Here is a 26,088-nt window from a genome sequence, read left to right on the forward strand (position 1 = left end):
TTTCTTTTACTACATGGACTTGTGGATTATGCTTTGGCTTGAGGGTCAGTAGACAGGACAGTTGTTTCTTTTAATGTGTAACTTTGCTTTACGCCTTGCTCCTGATCAAACACATTTTAATTTTAAAAAAATGAGAAAGGAATTTTTAAAAAAATTAAAAAACTTTTTAAAGGGGGTTTTTTTTTTTTTTTTTTTTTTTTTTTTTTCAAATGGCATGTTGAAAATTTTTTATACTTTTCTCAAAAATCAGTGGGGGGAAAAATCAACCAATTTATCTTTCATTTTTGCACTGGTATGTAACTTTATATGTGATTATAAACATTATAAACTTTGACGCAGGAAGGCCTCGTTGTCATCACCCTAATCTTTATCTCCATCACCAAAGCGCTAATATTATTTCCAGTCAGGAAACAAGGTTGGTAAAAATCTAACAGTACTTTAAACCAAAATCTGCCAAGAGTATGAAGGCTGTAATTGTGGGATTACCTCCAGGATCAGAGCGGTGAAACTGCACTGGTTTACACATAATTACTCAAGGTGGTTCGAAGAAGATGAAGTGTCTTCACAACCACATTTACTCATAGTGGGACGACGACAGACGTATACAAAAGGCAAACATATCAGTATATAAATTAAGTTTAATACCGTTCCGATGACGTTTTTACTCGGTTAGAGTCACTTTTAGATACTTTTTAAATCATTTAATAAGACCAGTGACATGAAATGTTTCTAAATTTAACGATCCAAGTTAAAAATGGCCACCTTTACTCTTTAAAAGTTATTTGAACACTGCACTGCGGCCCAAACAAGTCTCCATTGGTCAACTATTCAAACAATACTTCTGGATATACTTTAACAAATCTCACTGCTTTTAAAGGAAATATTATTTTTGTTTATTAAAATACAAATTTCAACACCAGTTGACCCAAACTGTGGAATTTTCTTGCATTTCAGTACGGTACATAATCGCAACAAAAGATACCGTATTTTTCGGATTATAAGCCGCTACTTTTTCCCCACGCTTTGAACCATGCGGCTTGTAGCTCAGTGCGGCTTTTCTGTGGATTTTTCCTTTACCGCCAGGGGGCGCTTTAGCAGGAAGTGGAAGTCAAAATTGGAAATCAAAGACAGGGTTAATTTTAGAACAAGCACATGCTAGCAGCAGGCACGACGGAGAAATTAATTCAAACTCATATGATGCAGCTTTTAAGCTGAAGGCCATCGATCTGGCAGTACAGGAGGGAAATAGAGCCGCTGCACGTAAACTCGTGGTGAACGAAACCCTGTTTGGCGTTGGAGACGGAGGGCTGTGTCCTTAATAAATCCAGAAGGTTTATTAGGATGCAGCCCTCTGCTGCCCTCTGCTGGACCCTTATGGAAAACCGAGAGCGGCGGAGATACCACCGGCTTTTCACCCGGTGCGGCTTATATATGATGTACGTTTCCATTTTATTTGTTTTTAAATTTGTAGCTGCGGCTTATAGTATGGTGCGCTCTCTAGTCCGGAAAATAAGGTAGTTTGAATAATCTACAAAAATCTTTGCCTTTTTTCTACAGAAAACTTGGCATGTTGTTGAAAATACTATGAAAACAGTTCTGATTAGTATTGGAGCGAAGCTGTCTAAAAAATTCAAACTCTGAAAGTAAGTAAGATCTTTTTAAAATATTCTCATTTCCTACTTTAAACAGGAGGGATTTCAAATCATCACTACAAGAACATGTAACTCTATACAACACGATGTGCCACATCTTTTATTTCATTTTTTTTCTTTGATTAAAAATAATCCCTTCCAATTTAAATGAATAAACAGCTCTTTCTGGAATGTTTTTTTTTTGTTATTTAGTATCATGGAATGTAAAAGCATGTACTGTATGTAAATAACTGAATACAAATGTAAATAAACGACAGTATGACTGCTGTTTCTTCTTGTAATTTTCCTTTTACAGCTTTTAAGCAACACATGCCTTTCTCAAAAAGTAAAAAGAAAAATTCCACAAAGGGAAACTATATTAAGAATAAACAAGAAATTAAACATGGTTAAATGTGGATTGCTGGAAAACCTGAAAAACAAAAACTGAGCTTCCAAAATGCAAAAACGTTTCGTCAAGAAAATGCTTGATCGATATTTTTTTTTAATTTTTTTATTGAAGGATATGCATCAACATGCACATTCAGATGCAAGGAGTCAAAATACAGAAGTTTCCAAATAGCATAGGCCTCTTTTCAGCAAAATTAGACAACAAATAATGACACCAGAACTCAAACAGGAAGAGGAATTAAAAGGAAAATAAACTCCGAGGTTCATCTAAAATAAAGAAATTCCTACTCCAACTTTTTAAAGCAGCTCATAAACAGCTGGTTGATTTCGCCTAGAAGAGGTCAGGCTGCAAAACTCGAGATGTAGCTTTAGTGTCACTTTGGAGAAAATGCATTTAATGCCAACATGGTGGTTATATATTTTTTTACATAAACTATGATGGCTTCAAGGGAACATTTTAAAACCTCAAACCAATCAAATAATTTGGTATAATCGGCGTGGTCTTTGGTCGGCCAAAACCGCTTGTGTGAGGTTCATAAGATTTTGTCCATTTTAATAATAGGCAGAAAATCATCCAACAATTTTTGTATATTTATCACATGAAGACAGGAAGAAATAAGACAAAAACACTATACACACAGGAAATTTTCCCAAGGCACTGTCGGGTGCTGACAAATATAAAATTACTTGCATCAGTCATTTCTGAAAAAGAAAATTAAAAACATAAGAAAAAAAAAGCCTGCTGGTAAAGTACACTCAAAGCTCAGATTCAGAAAGTTTCATTTGGATTTAAACAAAAAAAAAAATAATTTATCACCAATACTGTACAGTCACTGCAGAATATCGAATATTAGGATAAATGTGCTTGGATACAGAAGCAAGTTCTCAATGCACAACATGAGTTCAAATAAAGTTCAGGCGTTTCCACAGAGGAAACTTCAGCTCAGACGGTATAGTTGTCTAAAAAGCTTATTTCATTATTGCAAACATAGTTTGGTTGAATCGAAGTCATTTTATTACAACAAGCCCTGTAATTTGTAAGAAATGCTACACATTTGTGTGTAAAAAATAGGGCTCTGTTCTGTGTAGAATATATGATTTAAGAAACTGCATTAAATTAATGTGTTTATGGTTCAACTGTACGTTGAACATGTAGTGAAATCTGGTAAATCAGCAGAGACACAGCTGTCCTGCTCACCAGTGCAGATGGGAAACCATGAAGGGGAAGAAAGCACGAAGCTGGCTGGCTTCAGTCCAGAATATCTAAACATAAAAATCTGGATTCGTGACAAAAATCATTCGGTTACACCAACAAATTCGGATCAAAGACCAATTTTTCCCCAAAGCTTAACATAAAAATAAGCAAATATGTAAAACAGAAACATGAGTCGCATCTTAAACAAAAGCAAATATATAATTTTTCTAATGTCTGATGATTCTGGAAAATATAGGAGGCTACTGTATCATCTGGTCCCACCGTTAAACTCGAGTCTCTAACAATCCTGAGGGAATCCAAGAGTAAACTGGAAACACCGGATCATTCTTTGATTACCATAAAAGAAAAGAAAAAAAAAGCTTTCTGCAGACTAAATATTAAAACATTTAGGTTTCATGATAGCAGCTTAGATTACTTACTCCAACCAGCATCAGGAAAGCTAGAGATGTCCCGATCGAGGCTTTTTCAAATGATTAAAATCAATTCCTGATATCCGTTGTTGGTCGGGGATTATGTCCGTTTCCAAGGTCATTTTATTTTTATTCCTACATTCCCATGCACTGGATTTTGGTTATCCAACACCAACAATCTAAATGTTTTTTTTTTACCCTTTTCTCTCCTGTTTGTCATATTTTCCACTCTGTGCTCAACAGGCCGATTTGTGGACAAAAAGTGGCTCAGAAAGCAGCTGAAACGTTAAACGAAACTCACTAAATGTTACAGCGATAAAAGCAAACCGCTACATTTTTCATGAACCTTTTCAGCAAGTCTGTTTGCAAACGACTGAAGTGGAAACTTATAAAAATGTTACTGGCTGAAAAATCTCCAATTAGAAATATCATAGCTAAGTAAATAAACCAAAACATCATCAGCCTGACCAAGGAGATGACAAATGCAACTTGGTGCTAAAATAACAACAGGTTTCGAACTTTAAAAAAAAAAAAAAGGATATCCTGGATGTTAAAAAGGGGGACAATCTCCTGGTTGGAACATCCTCACACACTGGTTTTAGGAAATCATTCTGACATGAAGGAACTGTCCGTTCTATGCCGATCGTCACAGATCTGCAGAATCTCACAAAGCTCAAAGCCTGCTTCAAACATGTTCATGTACATTCAAATCTACTTGCAAACAAGCACACTGCTCTGAAAACTGGCTGAAACTTCTGGAAGCCAGAAGTCCAGGCCATTTTCTACACTTCCAGCCTCCTTCCTTCTCACCTTCTGTTACTAAACAGCTTCACTTTGCATCCGTAACCCTGATTTCTCCTAAATTTGATGGTAAAGCTAACAGAGTTTGCAGCGGTCGCACAGCGTGAGGACGGGGGAAGCGTCTTCAGATGTCTGTCTGTATGCAGCGCTTCCTGGCGGGGCTCACCGGCAGCGCGGCAGAGTTTCTGCTGGTTTCTTTAACGAACTCCTCCGGTTCCGCGTTTTCTCCGGCGCTCTCCTCGCTGATGTACAGGAACGTCGCGCTGCACCTGTCTTTCGGTGAGGCGGGTGGGGATGAGGCCAGCAGGCGGTGGGCGAGGGCGGCGTGGCCGCTCTGAGGGGGCAGCTGCTCCAGGTGGTCGTGCTCCACCTCAGGTAGAGGTGTGATGGTGGGCTGGTGGGGCGGAGGGTCCATCTGGGCGGGTTTAGCGGTTTCGGGGTCCGAGCAGCTGAGCTCGGACGAGAAGTGGCTGCAGTGCGAGTCGGCCACCGAGGGGAGGCTGCCGCTCAGAGACGGAGAATCGAGCTCGGAGGAGTTGGCGCTTCGCTGCTCCAGGAGCTGAGAGTCGATGTCGCCCTGCGTCTCGTTCACTCTTCTGTCTCCTCTGCTGCCGCCGCCGCTGCTCGCTCTCCTCCAGAGCTTACTTTTGCACTTTTTGCCCGCGGTAGCGGCGGTGGGCTCCTTGGACCAAGAGGCCAAGGGGCCACACTGGTTGCCGGGCTGCCCGCAGCTGCACGCGGAGGGACACGAGCACACGCATCCATCGGCGCCAGCCGCTTTGATGGCGGCTGAGCTGCTGCTGCAGCTGGCTTCATCCATGCTGCTGCTGGCGCTGCAGTGCCTCACCTTGTCCTGCTTGGACTCGGAGTCCGCAGGAGCCTCCAGGCTGCCATCCCTGCAAAACAAACGCCACATTTAACGGATCTACGCATTTCACACAAAGTAAAATGGAATGGAAATTGTTGGCTCAATTTGACGATTTCACTTGCTAACGATCGTTTTCTGAGGATTTTCTCTGGCTATGCTTGATCTGTTACTTATTTTCTGGATAGCAAAAGCTGCTAAAAAAGGAGATTTATTTTAAATTTCGCCATTTGAGTAGTTCCAGATGGAACATATTTACAGACAAAGAAGGTGTTTGTCTTTATCAAAATGTATATAATCTTTGTACAGTTTTGTCTTAGTGTCTCCTGTTCTTTCAACAAATGTCCTGTTTTAGAGTCTAGATACTAAAGCTAATCGCTTACTAAATTAGTTGACAATTATTTTAATTACAATTAATACAATTCAAGCCCCGATTTCACTTCCTTTTCTTATGTTATTGTGCTGTCAAAATCCTGACAGATGTTTCACGGTAGGAAAAAAATATATATTTTTGGTCATTTCTTCTGATTCATTAAAAGTATGTGTGATACAACCTGGGGTGTCATTTTGGTAGATTTCCAGCACAGTTACATTTTTCCTTTGATTTTATTTGAGTTGGACGACTAGAAAATAATCAAAAAATTTTTAAGAATACAGTTTGAAAAACAGAACTAGCTCCAAACTAGTTCCAGCTCACACACTCACCAGCCGCTAATAACGTGTGTGAGCAGCTGCTCGCTGCGGGACGAGTGTGATCTGAATGCTAACCTTTCCAGCGGCATGTAAGCGTTGAGGATGGAGCCGGCCATGGCCTTGGTGCTGGCGTTGTCGCTCATCGTCCCCAGACTGACGGTGGCCGACTCGCCGCTCAAGCTGCAGCGCTCCTTCTGGACGTCGGCCTGCACTTCCATCCTGGAGGAAACAAACAATTAATTCAAACTAATTATTACACTGCAAAAACACAAAATCTCAGCAAGTATTTTTGGTCTAGTTTCTGGTGTAAGAATCTTAGTACACTTGAAGTGAGACAAAGCGAAATTACATGTAACTTTACAGCAAGAAATAGGAGCTTGTTTTAAGTCAATAAATCTGTGGTATTGATGACAATGTTCTCGTTTCGCTGGCAAATTATTTCACTTATAACCAATACTTCTTTCCTCCTGAATATTAAGGAATTTCCTTCTTAATATTCAGGAGGAAAATTCTTGCCATCTCCCTGCTGAAAATAGCAAGAAATAATTATTTTTGAAAGTTAGTATGCTTGAAATGAGACAAAACAAAGGCATTTGTCCTAGACGCTAGATTTTGTGTCTTTCCATTGCTTAGAACACGACTATGGAAAAGAACCACGATTAGTGTCTAAAAAAAGCCCTGAAACTGGAAAAACAAGACGCATTATTCCCACGTCATATGCTTCGGCTATTAAGCCGTCGCTAATGTCATTAAAGGAGGCATCTTAACAACGAAGGGAGCGTCCAGCTCCAGCGTTTTACCGGTTGTAGCAGCTGCCGGACAGGCTGCCCGTGATGCTGGTTCCGGCGAGCGCCGTGGTGCTGGCGTTGTCGCTCATGTTGTCCCGCTGAGCGGAGCTCACGCCGCAGCGCTCCATGTGGCTCCCGCTGACGCTGAGGCTCAGGCCGGTCAGGCCGCCGACGCTCGCGCCGTCGCCGAGGCTCGGGTTGTTGAGCCGAGTTTCCGCCACAGACGTCGTGTCTGGGAGGGAGATTTGTTTAGTTATAGAGCAGTTTGAGGAAAAAAAGTAACACGTACTGAGTTAGCTGCAGTAAACCCAAATATTCTATGACTTTGTGGGTAAGACAGAAAGTGCATGAAATCTTGACAAAAATCAGACGGATGCAAACATTTAACTCATGCTTAACACTTATTGTTCTAAAAATATTTCCAAAAACTGCCATTGTGATGTTTAATACAACTCTGTGTCTCCTCTCTCACGCTCAACAGCTCAAAGGGAAACCTAAGCCAGCTCAGCCTCACACACCCAAATACTTGTCCTGACCAAGCCCAGGACAAATATTTGCAACACAACATGAGCGCTGGTAAAAACAACTGCTGATTTAAGTAAACCAAACACACACACACACAAACGTTGTGCTTCAAGCTAAATGCATTCCAACAGCTTTCAAATACCTCTTTTTATCACATGTATGAAAATACCTAGGTTCATCTCCAAGTAAAGTTTTCCAAATTTAGGCTTTTAATCAAACGTTAGATTGCACTTTATTGCAAAACTGTGCAGTTTCACTGACTTTATTCAAGCACTTGAATACATTTAATTGGAATTCAAGCATTTTCAAGGAACCTTACAAACCCAGTGTCAAGGTTTTTCCCTGTAATTTTTGGCTAGTTGTTGAGAACTTTAGAATTGCTGTTACTTCTTCAGATTTCCATCTTTTTTAGTATTTAGGAGATTCTCACCTGTGGCCACTGCCCCAGTGCCGATGTTGTCATTTTCGTCATCGAACTCGATTCGAACCCCTTTCCCGTTACCGGCGGAAACGCCACAGCCTCCGCTCCGACACAGAGAGATCGGGACGACGCCGTAGACGTACGCGAGCATGATGGGAACGCCGATACCTGAGACGCACAGGAAACAGATGGAGTAAACATTTCCTTTCTATATCAGCGAAAGCAGAGATTCAGGAAAAAAATAAATATAGTTTCACCCAGTTACTGGAAGCTCTTGATTTACTATGAATGTCAAGACAACTTGTGTAACAAAGAAAGAGAAGAAAGGTGATCTCTTACCAACAGTGACTGCAGCAACCACAGGAGACACAATGACCGACAGCGTCACGCCTCCAGCGATCACCAAGTTCCTCTTGTGTTTCGAGATGTCCTTTCCTTCGTAGCGATTATGTATCTGATGAGGCAAATTGTTGAGCGGGATAAGTGTTTCGTTTCGTACAGCTGCAATTTTTTTTAGTACAGTAATTTCATTCAAATAAAGGAACGTACACAACATATATTAACTGCACTCTGTAATATTTAAAGAATTTACTTCTGTGAATTTAGGTGATTCTGATTTGCTGCCATTTAAAAGCCCAACATTTATTTTCACAGAAAATTTGAGTATGAGAGTATATTGTATCGTTTTTCACAATGTGGCACTTTTCTTGTCACTTTTACTGATTTTTCCTCAACTCAACTACACAGATTGCTTCTCCAGCAAGGATTTTTGTTTTTTATTTAATTAAATTAAATTACTAAAATACATACACTTTTTGATGATAAGCATTATACTTATGGACATAAATACACATTCTCAGCATAGTGTCTGTTTAGAGTAAAACAGACGAGGAGAAGTGACACGATAGTCATTTTTAATCAGGAGATAACTTTGGGACCACCCGTCTACTTTGACCTCTTTTATCTGGATTTCGACAACCGAACCTCCAGTATGGATCATTTGTCTAGACATAATGTTCCCCTTTAGGAGGAAAAATCTATTACTTTAAAAAAACAACAACTTTTATTTACGATCTGTGTGATCATTAGCATGTTTTGTCACTTTCAGGTAAAAACAAATGTATAAAATCAGTACCAAATTAAACTTTTTTTTTTCTTAATGGAAATGTAATCAAACAGAATTACTTATCTGGGAATCATAAGTACAAACATCTCCTTTAAAGAGATCTTTTAGAAGATTATTTAACAATCTTCTACTTTAAATACAACTTTGGTGGGCTACATTAATTATGGCAACATAAATATGCTACGTTTTCATATCTATTTCTGCCAAAAATCTTTCTTTGTAATCTGTGATTGTGCAGTGTGAAGTTACATATGAAGAGGTAAACAAACTACGCTAGGATACACTTAGCTATCTCCAACTTTCGCTTTTACTCTTCTCTTTCTCCCTCCTGATTCTGACAAACTCACGGATCAAGCACACTATTTTTAGGTCAGACTTAAAGCAGTAATTACTACACTAGAGATCTGTGAATAAATAAACCGGTGCTAGGGAAGTTCTCACCCTTCTGCCCACATAGACTGGGATCCCGATGATCATGGCTGGGATGGCGATGCCGGCAATCAGAGCGATTCCCACCGGCGCTCCCACCAACGTCCCGAGCTGCCAGAGGATTTTCTTCTTCCTGCTCCATGGCTTCTTCCCCCAGAATGTGCAACCCGACGGACTGAGAAGACAGCGGAGAGGAAACGGTCTGTTAGATCTCCAAGAGAAAAACTGTACACATTATTACTGTAGACAATAAAATAAAATATATCCTTATAAATCCTGGTCCAGGATGGGGATTTAAATCTGGCTCTAAAAATGAATGTTTCGGAAAATTCCTCCAAGGAGAAACCCCAAACTCTGCACTGTTGACGCACATGCATTTAAACTTGGGGACATTTGAAAGGAACAAGGACAACAAGTTCTGCAGGAGCCTGTTAATGATCCGTCGCTTTAAACTGTGTGCTTTGAAACAGGAAAACATCTTAACAACACAGGACAGTTTGCATCGAGGACCAGGGCCGACAAACACCGACTCAAAGGTCAAAAAAGCTGAGTTTCTTCTTCATATATCCACCACTAAATGCAGGAAAAACACTAAATGTTTTCCACTAAAGCGAAAGAGCAAAGAGTAAAACACCAAATGTGAAACCGACAAATCTTCTGCTCGTCAGCATAAGTACAGAAATGACTGACTAGGTGACAGGACAGGTTTTGGTGTTGATGACAACAACAGATAATAAGAGAAACTAAGCTAATAAAGCGGAACCTCGATAACAAAGCGGTGAATGTTAAAACCGTGGCGTCACGCGGCTCACCTCAAGTAGTGAAGGTCAGAAATCTCCTTCATGCAGAGCCAGCAGAACTCGCAGCCGCAGACGGCGCAGGTCATGTGGTTGCAGCTCCCATCGTTCATCTTGATGATGTAAGCAGAGCAGCGAGGGCACGGCTTGATGTCATCACCTGCAACGGATGGTTAAAGGAGAAACAAACCAGAATGTGATGGAGGTCATAGACCGTTCCTGTTACTGCAAACTCGTTTATATGTAAACAACATAAAATGATGTAAACATCTAGACAAATAATCTGTGACGCTGAAGGTATATGTGGTATTTAAGAATGTGTGATTCTTTCATCAAAGCAAATAAGGAAACCAAGGCAAAAACAAGGGAGACTGTTGGGCATAATGGCAACAATTATGTCAACAAAAACCAGGACTGGCTAAACAGAGACAGAAGCTCATTTCCTTTATGTAGGAGGGTCCAGGAAGCATCTTTTACTCCCCCACCGACTAATGAGGCCAAAGTGAACGAAGTATCAAACTAGGAGAGGCTGACAAGGTTAGACCCTCTGAACAACACAATTACTGTGAAATCTTCTAAAATTTCCTTTTGATTAATGTTTTTTTTTTTTTTTTTGCATTTTTGAAAGCATGACTGATGTTTTTTGCTCCTGATGTGATCTAAAGGATTTGTCCCAGTTGATCAAATCCACTTTAGAACCACCGTCAGACTCATAAAACTTTATTTCATAAGCGAACGGGTCGGTGAAGAGGTAGCAAACCCGGCTACGGAGAAACTTCGAAACCAAGTAAGACTTAGTGACCAATCGTCCTTCATACCAGCTGCTCCGCTCTCCTGGCTGTAGCTGAGGGACGACGACCTGAAGTTCCTGAGCCGCAGGCTGTGGGCCCGCTGCTGCCGCGCCGTGTCGCATGTCTGGTTGGGATGCCACAGCTGTTTGCAGTGGTAGCAGAACTCTGTGCCGCAGCCGTCACGGCCGCAGGTGATCTTTGGACAGCTGGCACAGCCGAAAGCAATGACGGCATACCTGGAGGAGGGGAAAAAATAGGAGCAGAATGCTGGTTTAGAGATCTGAACCTGGACTGTATTAATGAGCATCTACTGCAGGAGATTTGTGTTCATTTTATTTCAGTTTTTAAGATTTAAAACAAAGAAAAACATAACATCTTAAAAGGCGTTTAGTTTCCAACCTAGTGATGAGAGAAAAAAAAAATAAACGTCGCTGATAATTTTTGTCATTTTGTTGTGGAAATTCAATGCAGGATTTATTCTATGCAACAACAACAACAACAGCAAAAACTTCTGCCTTTTCAAAAGATTTAAATTAGTTGGTTCTGCTCTAATTTAGCCAAATATCAAGAGGTATTGCGGAAGGTCAAAAGAGTTCCAGGCTGCAGACCAATGAGCTACAACTACAAGATTTATCCACCCATTCTTATAATTCAAAAATTACAAGTAAACAAAACCAAAAGTAGATTGCAGTTGCAGCTGCTTTAAATAAACTATTTTCCATCTATGATGACTGAAAAAGCTAGCAGCTGTTTTCCTGAGCTTCCTCATTCTAAAAGTGAGTAAAAAACAACACAGACAATAAAGACACTATAAAAATTTAATTACATAAAATTAAATAACGTCATTATGGTAATTTACCACTCTATCTTCTCATGACAAACTTTTTGAAATACAATTCAGCTGAATAAGGAACAAGCTATTCTCCTCCTGACTCATCTATTCAAGTCATACATTTAAACGGAACATTTTCATAATTATGGTTAAATGTGACCTCAAAGATTTCCCTAAAATTTTCCAGTTTTAGCTACCTTTTTCTTCAGAGGAAATTAACAGATTGACTTGGGAGGAAATAAAACTGAAAACGCAGAAAAAAAAAGGTTAGAAAATCAGAACAATACTTATTATGACGTATGCCGTTCTTTTTAAACGTACAAACCCCCATGCTGTACATATTTAACAGCTGAAGTTGTACGTCAGAACGTATGGCTAAAAAAAAAAAAAAAAAAAAAGCCAGTCCAGACAGTTTCCAAACTAACACTTCAGTGTGGCAAACTGATGACATATTATGTAAAAGCTGATTTCCAAATGGACGTTTTGACGTCTTCACTTCCCCGTGTTTCCCCACGCACTTCTCAGCAAGCAAACCCGACTCCTGGGAAGTTTTAATTCCTACTCTGTTCATCCAACCTCATACTGGGACAGGAAGCTCCAGAGACCCACACTGGAAACATATTGACACCTTCAAGGTGATAAGCTGAGGGAGGCAATGTGCAGTCAAAGTGATTTTGAAAGTTCAAATGTTTGCAGTTGAGTCGCTGCAGGAAATAAAATATTCCGCACAAGTGAAAGGCAGCTGGACAGAGTACAGTGATTGGAATAAAACTTTTTATACCGACCATAAAACCCTTCCTTTCAGACATTTCCACATTTGCAGTTATGATTCTCTGTGTATTTAAGGCACATTTTTCCACAGAGGTCAGGCTATGAATATGAAACTTGGAAAAACTGCAGGCAAGAAGAAAGAAGCTGGTTGGATGATGAATCGATAAAGAAATGGATATATAGATGAACGCAATGGCAGAACGAAGAACAAAGAGACGGATGGACGAATAGATGAAAACAAGTACTGACAGGGGGCGACAGATGGATTCGGAGGATCTTTTAAATAAAAAAAAAAAAAAAGCTGAAGGCCCTTTGCTTTTTTTTTAACCAGATTCTTATCATGCAGTAAGTAAAGCAGGGAGCAAAGCCAGGAAAATATAAATATTTTCCACATCCATCAAGATCTGGAAAACACCTGAACCACATTTGATCCCTTTCCTGACTTGTAAAGCTGCACAGGATCCCTGCCACCAACATCTGCTAACATTACATTGCTGCTAAAAGAGTTACTGGTGTCATTTGACACTGTAGCAACAAACAATTAATTAATATTAGTAAAACACATATATAAATTTATATTTATTCATTTTATTTATGGTTTCAGTTTTGTGTGGCTTTTATTTCTTTTTTTTAATAGTTTGTTTTTCTTCTGGTTCTTGTGTTTTAGTTGAAAATGGTCTCTAAACAAATACATTATCATTTATCGCAATAATTTCTGGAACCATTTATCGTCCAGCTAAAATTTGTTAATGTGACAAGCCTCATCATTTGTTTAAAAGACAATTATGCCAAATAATTCCACTCTAATTGCAAGCTAAAATAAGTTTAAGCTTGAAAACAAATCTGATTATCAACATAAAAACAGAAAATCGGCACCAATGCAACGCTGTAACAAAACAAAAGTGGAAGCACATCAGGATCTAAAACTAGGCAAACTTTAACTTTGCTACAAATACAGAATCTATCACTCGAAAAACTAGTTCAGCTAACGAACAACACCTTTAAACCACAATTATGTAACAGCAACAGATACGGAGCTGATAGTTTGGCAGTGGGTCAAATCAGTTATTTGGGATTGAGAGCATTATTTCAGCTGCTGATGCAGCAAATGCAGCATAGAGAGTAAATTCAGGTTAATGGGGAAATCAATACAAAGACGTGAAGTTTCTGGAACAATTCAAACACAGGAGCCATGTGTGGTGCAGAGGTGCATTGTGTGTCGAGTGGCTGCCATGGCCTAACAGTACGGTGTTTTGTGATGAAGCCGAGAGAGCAAGAAAACAGGGTCAGCAGGTCGGTGTTGGTCATTGTGAGTAAACTGTTGAATCCCTCCTGGCTCCAAACTGACCTGAACATAAACTGACATGAACTCTGACCTCCTCCAGCAGCTCAAGCAGAAAGCACCAAACCTCTTCTTTTATTTGGTGAAGTCTGAAATACCTAGTGTAAAAGTTTTATGATTTTACATTCGAGTACGTCTTTAATTTGTTTTTCTTTCCACGTTTAAGGTGGTTTTATACGTCACCGTGCCACTCAGGGTTCTGTGCATTAATGATGATCAGCAACAAAACCATGAATTGAATTTGCGTTTCTGACGTCTATTTTTACCTTTCGTATTCTCCCACAGTCTAAAACAATGGGACAGATTCACGTCAGCAGAATGATAGTAAGCACTTCCTGTTCAAATCTCTCTTGGATGACTCATTTCACTTACAAAAACAAAACGGCTGTATTGAAACCGAAGTTTAAACCAAGCACGAGTGCAGACACTGGGGTTGATTTTTACGGAGCAAAATCAGTCCTGAAGTGTTGATTTTTAGCTTTCTTTTTGTTTAAGTATTAGAAAAACATAATTTTGTACTTACTAAATGAGTACAATGTTAGTTTTTAAAAGTATTCACATACAACTTTTTCATATTTCCTCACTTAAGAGCCACAAACTAGAAGGTATAAAATATCGATATTAATGTGACAGATAAACACAATGTAGCAGATTATTGTGGTGCAAAAGGAAAAACAAACTATACGTTTCTTAATTTTTGTTTCAAATAAAGATCTGAAAAGTGTGGAAGGCTGTACAATATGTACCACACTACATATTTGGACGCAATATATTTTAAGTAGCATGCGTGCAAATTCTGCATATTAACATATTTGGCCTGTTGTTTTCCTACCTTTGATGCCAATGCTGATGTATACTTTTAATGACGGAGATGCTAACGCTAGTAACCGTGGAGACGTTACAACTCAGGATGCTTTCCTCCGATGCCCGTAACTTAAATTCTGCGTCATTTATCCTTCATGCAGCTGATTTAGGGACAAACCTTACAGTATTGTTTAGGGATTTTTTTTTTCTCTATTCCGATCAATTTGCAACAAAGCATTCCCACAGCACGATGATGTCAAAAACACGCTTCGTGGCGGTTTCAGGGTGATGTGTTGTTAATTATTCATCACACACTTTTGCACACAGAGGCAGTTTTCTTTTTTTGTAAAGATTTTGAAAAAACACGAATCATTTCCCTCTCACTTCACAATTCTGTACTAAATGCTTATTAATCACATCAAATTCCAATGAAATCAAATGAAGTCTGTGGCTATAAAGTGACAAACTGCAAAAAAGTTTGAATACTTTTGTGAGGCACTGTATACATATATTAAAATTAAATGGAAAATGTGTGATGAAGAGACAGTTTGATGCCATGTGATCTCACCGCCCTCCATCTTACCCGCAGTCAGGAGCGGGACACCAGCGACAGTCCGGCTCGGCCACCAGCCACCGCCTCAGCATGAACTCCTCGTATTTCTCCATGAGGGCTCGGTCTCCCAGGATCATCTGGATGTCGTGGGGGTTGAAGCGCTCCGAGCACTCGGGGCAGGTGATGTTGACGCGGGACTCGGAGATCTCAATGCGCAGGTACTGGCGCAGGCAGTCTGCGCAGGAGCGGTGGTGGCAGGTCATGATGTCCGGGAAGCGATCCCGGGTGTGGCGAAGCAGGCACAGCGGGCATTCCAGCAGGTCCGACGAAGACCCCGTCCCTGCCGACGTGGACGCCACGTCCGACGGAGGCTGGGCGGAGACTTTGTCGACGCCGGCCTCGGGCTGCACGCTTTCGACGCTGACCACGCCGTCCGCTCCGGATGACAGAGTCCTGGACTTCCGCTTAGAGTCCCGTTCGGGTCGGAGTCTGCGTCCGAAGAACGAGTGGAGGGACAGACGTCGCTTTTTGGGATTCTTTCTGACCGAGGGGAGGCTAACGGAGGACGCAGCGGAGTGCAGGTCTCGCTCTGAGCCTGTGCTGCCATGCTGCAGGCTGCTCATGGCGCCAGAAGAGGCGCTACCGGTGCTTCACTTAGAAATCACCACATGAGGTGAGGAGGGGGTGAAAGGAAGGATAAATCAAAAAAAAAAAAAAATGCAAAGAGATCCAAGAGACAGGATGCCCAGCGAGGGGAGCAGCACGACTTGAGCTACGACATGATGGCAGGAAGAGGAAAACAAATCAGTAAGGCGCTCCACTGCTTCAGATCACAGCAGCTGCAGACGGGTGTTGAGGTCGAGATGATGAGGCCTTGGTTTGCACACGGGCCTGGAAGAAAGGAAAACACAAATTCAGCATGACGAAAAAACTAACAAATATTAGGACTTTTACTATGAGTTCTAGGCTACATTCACACAGCAGTCTGATCTGACTGATGCTGCAGTCTGATTTCTTTATTTTTCTTTTGTTCATACTACTAATTAAACCCGACCACAACAAGACTTCTGTGTGAACGGTTTACGACCCAAAGCGACCCGCAGAAGAAGAATGTTGGCACAGCAGCAACATCGTTTATAAAAGTAATGATGAATGGAGCCGTTTATGGATTGACTTTAAAGTTTACTCAGCAATGGGAGCCGACGGTTTCATAACAACACGAAGGAAGCTAATAAAAAGAAAGTACAGCTAATAGCGATGGCATTTTGTAGAGAACTGACTGCAATTTCTGCAGAGAAGTCTGTTTGGATGTGTAGTCAAAGCAAGGACTGTTTTGATTGTGACGTAACGCGCTTCAGTGACACACACTTCTTTCATAAGTTCATAATTATGTTTTTCAGACATTGTTTTTGTCCTGATTTACAGCATCTGGCTTTTTTCGGGTGCAGAGCTATGACACAACAATAACATAAAAGCCTAATAAAACATAAACATTCAGACTGCAGGTGCAATTGGATGCGTAACTGACTCAGTATCAAATATAGAAGTGGCAAAATCAGATTTTTTTCTTTCTTTTTGTTTTTTAATTGGGCAATTCGCACTGTTGTGAAAAAGTCAGATATAGGTCTCATGGGGGCAAAAAAAAAGTGGATTTGGGTCGCTTTTGCCTGCGGTGTGAACATAGCCTTATTTCTGAAGTTAGTCCTCCTTACTTTGTTTTAATAGTGAAAGAGAGAGAGAGAGAGAGATGGCTTTATAAATTTAAAAACTACATTGATTTCAGTTGTGCTTCAGCTCCACAAAGTAAACCGGAGGCATCATTTTGGAGAAAAATCCCCGGCGAGCTAAGAGGTGACTAAATAACCACTGCAAATCCAATCTGAGGCAGCAGTTTTACAAGCCAGAAAACCTCATTCTGACTGGCTGTGGCTTTTCAGCACTCACAACGGATTGTAGGTAGAAGCAAGATGTCTGCTTCAAAGCTGCAGGTCAACTGTAAAATAAATAAATAAATAAATAACAAAAAACAAGCTTTCAGCTGCACAGCCTCAAGATACATTCGGTTTGGTGCCATGACTCTTTTCATTCGGTGCTGAATCGACTTTCTGAAAGCTTGTGAGGGGCATCTGGGTCATTTATCATAATGCACTGGACTGCCTCTGTAAAAACACTTAGAAGCAAGTACAGTGAAAGTCTACAGTTTTAAGGGGAAAAGGCATGAATGCATCCAAGTCTGACCACATTTTGGAGATGTAGTACTGGAGTCACAGACTGCTTTTAGCTGCAGTATAGTTCTTTCCCTGCTGAGCTGCAAGTAATTTGAAAGGAAAAGTGAAAGCCAGGCAAAAATAGAATTACATTTGAGTCTCTTCTCATTGGCAGAATTATAAAACGGTAACAGTCATTAAGAAAAATGGTCAAAAATATTGGGATGTGATATTATCTAGACAATAGTTTTCATTGTCTGAATGGCAACAAGCGAGTTGAATAATGAAAAATACAATATTTTTCTTATTAGTGAACATATCATGATTAAGTCCTAACTAAATTGTCAATGCAGGTAAATATAGTGCTTAGACGGAAATCAGGACTTCCTAAATTTGGTCAAAGTTGGCTAAAGTTTACGAAAAGCTAGGAATCAGAAAGTACTTAAAAATATCCACAATGTAACAGTAAGATCTAAAAATTTGCATCACTTTTTGCAAAGGCTGGTTTTCCCCAAACAAACTTAAAACCTCCTCAAAAGTACCGAAACAGATAAATATTTTCCTTTCCACCACAGTGCCCAACAGCAACACGTTCACTAAAACCCAACATTTTTAAATGAACTTTAAAACTACACAGGGAAGTGATGCTATAACTCTATAATTCAACTTTATAACAAACCATTTTGGCTTGTCAGATGAACCGAAAAACCTTTGTGTAAGCAGGAGGAAGCTTTAACAAGGGAGAAAAAGTAATTTCAACCAACCTTAATGTGAAATTGCAATGTAGTGGTGTAATTAAACTGGAAAATCCTGCCTATGCGATGTAGAAAGACTGAGTGGGACTTTCCATGTGGCTGAGGTCAGAGAGTGTCTGTGCTTCCAGGTCTGTGGCGCTCAGGGGGAATCACACACTAACACAGTTCGTACATCGGGATGGTGTCCCAGTTCTTCAGACGAGACCCCCTGGGTAAAAAGTTTGCCGTAGCAGAATAAACACTTTCAATCTGCTGCAAACTCTTAAAAATATATATAAATAATTAAATAAATCACACTTTTGCTAGGCAGTGTTATGACTAATGCCGTTTCCAAGCAAAATGTTTCTGCTGGGGAATCAAGTCAGTCTAAGGTCACACTATAATTTGTGAGTCAAAATGGAAGGGGGAAAATAGTAATAAAGTAAGTCATGTGGAGAGGCAGTGGTAATGGTTTTAACAAGTATAGCACTTAGCACCACACTGCAATAACACACTGGCACCGGCGAAGCAATAAACAAAATATTCCCCCCAATCCCCCCGTTTTTTTTTTTGTTTTTGTTTTTTTTGAACCTTCGCTCTGCAACAGACAATTAAGATGCTCAGCCAACCTGCAGTGAGACATTTAACACGACTGCACACTTGGACATCAAGCAGTGCCTTGAAGACGCCGGTTATCTGAGATTATTTATAAACCTTAAAAATAATGTGACCATATCCAGTCAAACAACCATAACTGAATGTTAACATTCACATTCCTCCACAGTGTTTCTTCCACTTCCCACTGCCAAAGTAAATACAAGTAGGCAACAATAAACCTGTTCTCATTGCGGTTTCAAACTATATGCATGTGTTGAACTGAACAACTTCAGAGTTTGGAACCAATCTAAAAAAAAAAAAAAGTGTCAGGACGGCTAATTGGACAACTATGCATCTTGCCAAGTCACCACCAAAAGGAAAATCATTTCTGTGCTGCTGAGTTGCACCAGGTGATCGACTGCTAAAAAAAAATCGACCCTGACCACTGGAAAAAAAAAAATCTAATCAGTAGATACACAACACCAGGCGCTACCATGTCGTACTAACGGCAACAGAGGATGCAATGTTAGCTTCTTCCAATACCAGTGAGAGTTGGCTTAGAATGAAGTCAGAGGAAACAGACATAAAAAGCTATTAAAAACTATTTTTCACCTGCCCTTTGTAGGTCATTCAAGCTGAAGAGAACAAGAGAGAGAGCAAGACTTTTAGTAGAAAACAGGAAGGCTGAATCTTTGAGCTTTCAGCTTTTTTCCGTCATGAACATCCTTCATTTGGAAAAGCTAACAGCCTTAAAAATGTCTGTCTTAAGGTAAGGATCAATATTCTCTAGGGAAGACGGAAACATTGTCAACTATTAATCAATTTCTTATAGCGACGTGATGTCACCTCTATCCCAATATGAACAGATAACCACTAACAGAAGGCAATCTAGAAGAAACTATTCTGAACACTGCTTTTAGATCTTATATCATTCCTGCAGAGAAATTGGAACTGGCAAAAAGTGGGAAAAAGGGGTAAGTGTTTCATATATAAACCTAAACTGGACACAAAGTTCTCATCTGGCGGATCTGCCTGCACGTTTACTGACACCACAGCTTTCTCCTCACAATCAAAGAGTTTTGGTTGCATCTTTGAAAGTCCCTTTTGTCATAAGCAGAAGGTAAATAACAGGGCATCCGAGGCATTTAAAGGATGTCAGAAAACAAGAATCAGCTCCGATAGTCATAAGAAGCAGCATGCCGATACGTGCCGTCACAATAAATAACAGTATGTGGTTGTCAAAGTGAAACTGAACTCCTTCAACTCTAAGTGAGTTAAAGATGGCAAAGGTATTTACAACATGTTTCTACACGTTAGACAAATGTCACAATAGTTGTGTCATTTTAACAGACAAACTATCATTGATCTGTCATTTCCTGTAGGATTGCTTCAGAGTTCCTCAATTTACTTCTTGTTTTTTCAAGACATTTTCCAGTTGGAGTGTCCTTCAAAACACCATATTTAGGACCAGGTGTTCTGCTAGATTAATCTGTGATTTTCTTTGCATAATAAAGCAGCTAAAAGTTCGGGTCCAGTTTTAAGGAGAAAACAGTGAAAGTTTCTCCAGTTGACAAAATTTGTTACAATTGAAACTCACCAGGATCAACTATGACTGGAAATGTCCGTCTAAAAATGTTCCTTGGCCGCCTTCGTCACGTACGCTAATTTCCGGTGACATTCCGTGTTGAGGACAGATTTCCTGATTATGACAATGCTTCCAGTTCTTTTGGCTTCGGACCAAGGGACAGCCCAGAAACTTAACTAAAACTCATTTCTTAAATATAACCTTGTTTACTAAGCACACTGAGAAAATGGCAGTCCTTCCCAGTGCAGCGGATATTCACTTGAGAATGCATGAAGAAATAAGAACAGCGTAATCTTGTACGCTCAAGGCTCTCCAGGACTCATCGGTCATACATTTTACCCATGTACCTTGATGTATCTTTAGCTTGAGTATTTTCAGGAATAGTGTGGCATTAAACAAAGAGAGGGAACAGCCGATACAGAAGCAAATGCCTCAGATGCTCCTCTGAGTATTGTTTACTAAACAGGAAGATAGCAGAAGGCAGAGTGAGGTACTTTTCCACTTCGTCTGGGATACGATGATGAGCCCCAAAGTCTGTGCATAAATAGGTATCAAAGCCTATTAAAAGAATTTACATCGTAATCAGCAATTTAACCATCTCCATTTAACAACTCAGACAACAAAGAAATACCTTTCAATTTGAAGGAAAGGGTATAAAGAGAAACGGTTCAACTAATGAGCAAACTGGAGTTCACAAAGGCTCTCCGTCCATTTCAATACTTTTACTTCTCTCTAATGAGTACTGTTTTACGGGTTTGTAATTTAGGACCTTGCGTGACAATTAATTTGATTAACTTTAAGACGTTCTAAAACTGCATCAAAAAAGAAAAACTTTAAAGAAAGCATTCACACTGATGTCATGTTTTAAAGAAAACTGCAAATAAGTCTGTTTACAAGACATGCAATTAAGTCACACACAAAGTAAAAACGGGAGAAGGAGCCACATATTTACTTCACACGCAAAATGAGGAAGCCTGACACTCCCAGCTGCTATAAAGCTTGTCAGCTACTTTTTTTTTTCTTATTAGCTCCTCTAGCAAATTATCTGATCAAATTTACCACTTCTACTCAATTTAAACAAATAAAACCAAGCTAGAGTATGTTTTTAAAACCAGCCATTTCATAGCCATCTACCTTAAACTTTTTTTGACTTTGGTTTTACATCCAGTGCTTTGCTTTCTGCTCTTGTTGTGGTCCTTGATCTCTCACCAATGCTCTGCTCCCAATTGGTTCGTTTCTGCGCTTTGTTGGGATCACAAACCAGCAAGCTGAATTTCAGGCAGTCAGGGCGGTCTTCTCTGAACCGAAAGTTGAAAACCTAAATGCACAGCTACAAACCGACTTTGGATTTTGGCAAGTCTAAGAAAAGTGATTGGGACAACTTCCACGACGCCTGGTGTTGTGCAAAACTCCTGAGAAACTGACGCACCTCAGACGCTAAAACAACACTTTTGCACTGTGTTGTTTGTACTCATTAAAATGAAGATATTTTTTCTGCACTTGGCTTCCTCCTCACTTTCTGAAGGCAGCACAAGACTCAGATGTTGCAACAAAAGTGCTAAGAAGAGTCAATGGTTTGTTGACAAAGGCAGCAGGAAACAAAGCCTTCAATGAATGCAGCCACTTAAGCACACTTGAGATCATACAATGTTTCAGGGAACTGGGTGTTGGACACCATTTATGTACAGAACGCACGCAAGTGGGGAAAAAGTAACGAGGGAAAAGTCAATTTGCAGACCAATGAATGTCATCCTATGGGAGGTTTCTAAACGCAGATACGTGAAAAAGACCAATAAAACGTCATTTGAGATTTTTAAAAAAGTACTCAAATGTGCAATGACACAATGTACAAGTTTAGATTGAAGTATCGAAATGGGCCAGACATCGTCACCAGCAGATACTTCAGCACTTAAAACGGTTTCAGCCACATTTTTAAAGAAATATGCAGAATATTTTTACGGTAGGCTAACAGTGCCAGTAGTTTTAGTTTCATAGATACAATGTTGGTGTATTCCATTATTGCATTGTCTATTGGAGGTCAAAAGTAAGATTTAGAAAACTGATTGTAAACCACCAGAAGAAATCCAGAAATATCTCAAGGTTAGCCAAAATAGGGCTGTGCAATTTGACAAATTTATGTTTTAAATCTTATTTTGGCATCATCCCATCACAAAAATAATGTAACCCAAGAAAAAAAATAAAGTGTCAAGGTGTCAAATTGCTGTTGTTTAAGGGCAACAACAGCAATGTGCTTCCAATATTGAAGTGTAATATAGTATTCAATAATCGATTTCTCCCGAAAGACTTCATGAAAATCGTGAGATTTCCCAGACGTTCACATGTGATAGTAATCTAAATAACAAAACAGGAAAAGACACTGCTTAGGCTATAAAGATCTAAGTGTATGAAGAAAGAATGTCTTGCTGGCTTTAAAAATGCTGTCATGTAGCATTTTATAATACGTGTTTACACATGTTTAACACTCGCTAAGACAGGCAGTCATCTAGTTGAGAAATCAGCACTCGCCACAACCTGCAAAGTCATTTGCAGAATTCAAATTAAAGTTAAAGCGGATTAGCAAGCATTTTGCAAATCAATTCCTTCTCCAGCATCTAATATTAGATGCTGGATCTAATATTAGATCCAGCATCTGTATCTGACATTAGAGTCCCAATGTCAGATACATCAAGACCTATTCAATGTAAAATAAAAATATTTAGCAAATTCTCATTCTCTAGAGTAAGAAGGTACTCCATCAACAAATATATTTATAGATCTAAAATATCAAGTGTATTTTCAATGCATTTGAATCTACATATTACTTTTATTTTCTTTTGTGTTATAAATATTTTTGAGATAACCTTTAAAGTCCAGGAACATGCAGACTGTCCGTGAATGTTGATCATAACATGCTCTTCTCGCATGCTCGGAATAACAGAAATACACAGAAACTGACAGAGGTCAGTTTTGGAGACAACAAATCTGGAGAGACTGGTCCCTGTTGACAAGCAAAAATAAAGTCTGTCTGCTTGTAAGAGAGTGAGTTTGGTCTCTTTTCACAGCCCAGGAATCTTGTATTCATCTGCGACAGAACTGTTGTCTCCCTTTCGATTACAGAGAAGATTAAAGGACTTTGTCTAATACTTTTCCTGTTTCAAATCAAAATATGCTTTTCGTCCCTTTGACCACAATCTTATTTATATAAACAAAAAGGACAATCTTTCTCCAAAACAAGAGAAAATAGCAACACTCAAAATGTCCCATTGGGGTAGGAAATTCAATCAGTGATAAAAATGCTAGAAAACCTCTGAACAATCAGCTGTTTCCCCCATTGATTAGCTCTGATACTGAAATGATTAAAGACTTTGATTATCTTTTTCGTACCTAAAGATTTCCTGCATCAAAACAATAATCCCCCATTAGTTTGGTTTTTAAATGCATCAACCGTTCAAAGTGGTGCAGATAAAAATTTTATAAAATCAGTTGGTTTAAATTACTATCTCCATCAAGAAACCTGTAGCACATTTTATTATTTCTTCTAAATGTTATAGTATTAACACAAAAGGAAAAAAAATCACTATCTATAAAAATCTGTATTGTAGCTTCAGACTATTAGAGAAAAAGGGACACAAACACTGTAAAGGGTAGTAAAACAACTGTCCTGCCTCTGTTGATTTTAACCAGTGGATATTTTATTAACTACTGGAAATTATTCAACTGATCATGCAAACGGATCAGAGTCAGCTTAAATATATTTGCAATGAATCGATCATGTAATTTTGACAGTGTTTGCATGGTTTACATTAACTCTGAATGAAGCGCCACAAAACTGATGTAATGATGCATATATTAGATATAAAGCGGCACTGCACAATGCCTTTTTCAGCGAGAGGATGGGCCACAATATGTAATATTTCAGAAATAGTGACTATGTATTTTATTACTATTTTATTACAAAGCAATTACAGCTGGAATGCCGTGCAGTCGTGTCTCTGAAAATCAAACACTGAGAACTGTAAAGAATCAAAACTACAACAAAATTACTATATAGCGAGAGTATGAGTACAGCAGTATTGAAATAAAAAAAATAAAAAGACCTAATGTCTTAATGTTATTAATGAAATGGAACTATTGTTTACACTTCTCAGCCTGCTAACAGAACCGACAACAGATTTTTAGCAGGAAGCTAACATTGACTAACTTTGACCGTCCGAAGAGTTGCTCCTGCTAAAGAGCTCTACGGCAATGTAACACCATAAAAGACGGTAAATTATCGAATTAATCTAATCGTGTTACTCACGAACTATAATGATAATATAATTATTAGGAGGTTATAATTATTACTTCTGAGACAGAGTTGAATTTGAAGAAAAAACGGACATGCTAACTAAGCTAGCTTCTAAACAGCCATCGGAGAGGAGGAAGTTCTTACGTGGGTGATACTAACTAAATTTGAGCTAACTTAGACGTTAAAGCCCATTTTGATTTCATACTTACTGTTTTATTCCGTCCTGTTTCAAATTACTTCCCCACAGAGGAACGTCCGGCGGTCGCCATTACACAGTCAGGCTTGGTACGAAATGTGTAACACAAAACTTCAGCCAAGGTACATTCCCCGAGTCCGCTGTCATCAAGCAACGTAACAAGCTGACATAATTCGGTCACTTCCGGTTGGAAACAGTCTTTTCAAAATAAAGTAAAAACTAGCTTAGCTTGGGAAAGTTTAGTTCATGTCATAACATTCAGCTCTGGAAAAAAATGAAAAGAGCCACATTGAAAACCTCATGGTTATTCCACCAAATATTGATTTCTGAACTCTTCCTGAGTTAAAACATTAGTATTGTTATTTCTAAATTAATATACTTCTTTTCTTTGGATTGTTTGAGGCCTGAAAGCACTGCATCTTTTTTGTTTTTTTGACCATTTCTCATTTTCTGGAAATAAATATTAATACTTTGCTTGGAATTTCAGTTCATAGAATGTTCAAACATATGTTTGAGTAGAATGTTCATTTTACTCAAACATATACCTATGAAAAGTAAAATCTGAGAAACTGATTATTTTAAGTGGTCTCTTAATTTTTTCCAGAGCTGCATATGATGTTGGGGTCTTCTAATCCAGGCCTTGAGGGCCGGTGTTCTGCAACTTTTAGACATATCCCTGGTTCAACACATCTCAAATAACAGAATTAACTCCTCAGTGTAGTCAAGTTTTCCAGAGTGCTGATAATGACCTGATTATTTGACTCAGGTGTAGTGAAGCAGAGTAATCTAAAACCTGCAGGACAAAAATGGATGAGGAATAAATTAGGAAGTCCACGTGTATTTCAATTTAAAATGACTAAAAGTGCATTATAAGTGTAGTATACTATGCACTATCTTTACTACTATCCATCCACCACCATAATATAGTGGTGGATGGATGGTATAGTTTAATGGAATATTATGGTTGCTAAAATGTTTGATATTTGTGTTAAAGAGATTGAAGGTTAGCATACTTTTCAAAGGAAATATAATTTGTTTTAAAAATAAATGCACTTGGAAACATGGGTGTGTGCATGCAGGATGCACATTGTGTGCTAGTTTTCTTTTCTTTTTTTGGTGTGTGTAAATGTGTTAATAACTGATCAATAAAAATGCATTTTAGACGCATCTGCAAAGAATCTATAAACTAAATCAAATTGTGCGCTTTTATTTGTGAGACAATTTGCTAAAGCGGATAAGGTTTTCCTACTAATAGTCTTTGGCTTGACTCTTGCTGAT

The 26,088-nt window shown here is 39.2% G+C and overlaps 1 protein-coding gene and 1 long non-coding RNA gene across 2 annotated transcripts; one reads left to right on the top strand and one right to left on the bottom strand.

Annotated features, from left to right (window-relative positions):
* Positions 1–204: 204 nt before the first annotated feature.
* On the top strand, positions 205–13,916 carry LOC106938044 (uncharacterized). Its single transcript, XR_001422516.1, has 3 exons — positions 205–537; positions 8,619–8,624; positions 13,906–13,916. It is a non-coding gene; the product is annotated as an uncharacterized LOC106938044 (long non-coding RNA).
* On the bottom strand, positions 2,116–24,972 carry rnf19a (ring finger protein 19A, RBR E3 ubiquitin protein ligase). The gene is made up of 10 exons (XM_015019874.1): positions 24,824–24,972; positions 15,234–16,094; positions 10,929–11,137; positions 10,126–10,270; positions 9,326–9,488; positions 8,098–8,212; positions 7,768–7,926; positions 6,825–7,044; positions 6,100–6,243; positions 2,116–5,362 (listed from the first exon to the last, which is right to left on the bottom strand). The coding sequence occupies exons 2-10, from the start codon at positions 15,824–15,826 to the stop codon at positions 4,591–4,593; spliced, it is 2,520 nt and encodes an 839-aa protein (XP_014875360.1). The 5' UTR covers positions 15,827–16,094; positions 24,824–24,972; the 3' UTR covers positions 2,116–4,590.
* Positions 24,973–26,088: the final 1,116 nt, after the last annotated feature.

The sequence above is a fragment of the Poecilia latipinna genome, unplaced genomic scaffold (genome assembly GCF_001443285.1).
Source record: "Poecilia latipinna isolate Pla-1442-1.1 unplaced genomic scaffold, P_latipinna-1.0 Scaffold2492, whole genome shotgun sequence".
Taxonomy (NCBI): Eukaryota; Metazoa; Chordata; class Actinopteri; order Cyprinodontiformes; family Poeciliidae; genus Poecilia; species Poecilia latipinna.

Coding starts and splice junctions, on each gene's coding strand:
- rnf19a (XM_015019874.1), bottom strand. CDS start 15,826: ATGAGCAGCCTGCAGCATGGCAGCACAGGCTCAGAGCGAGACCTGCAC. Junction 9,489..10,125: donor TCTGACCTTCACTACTTGAG/GTGAGCCGCGTG, acceptor CTGTCTTCTCAG/TCCGTCGGGTTGCACATTCT. Junction 8,213..9,325: donor CAGTCTATGTGGGCAGAAGG/GTGAGAACTTCC, acceptor TTGCCTCATCAG/ATACATAATCGCTACGAAGG.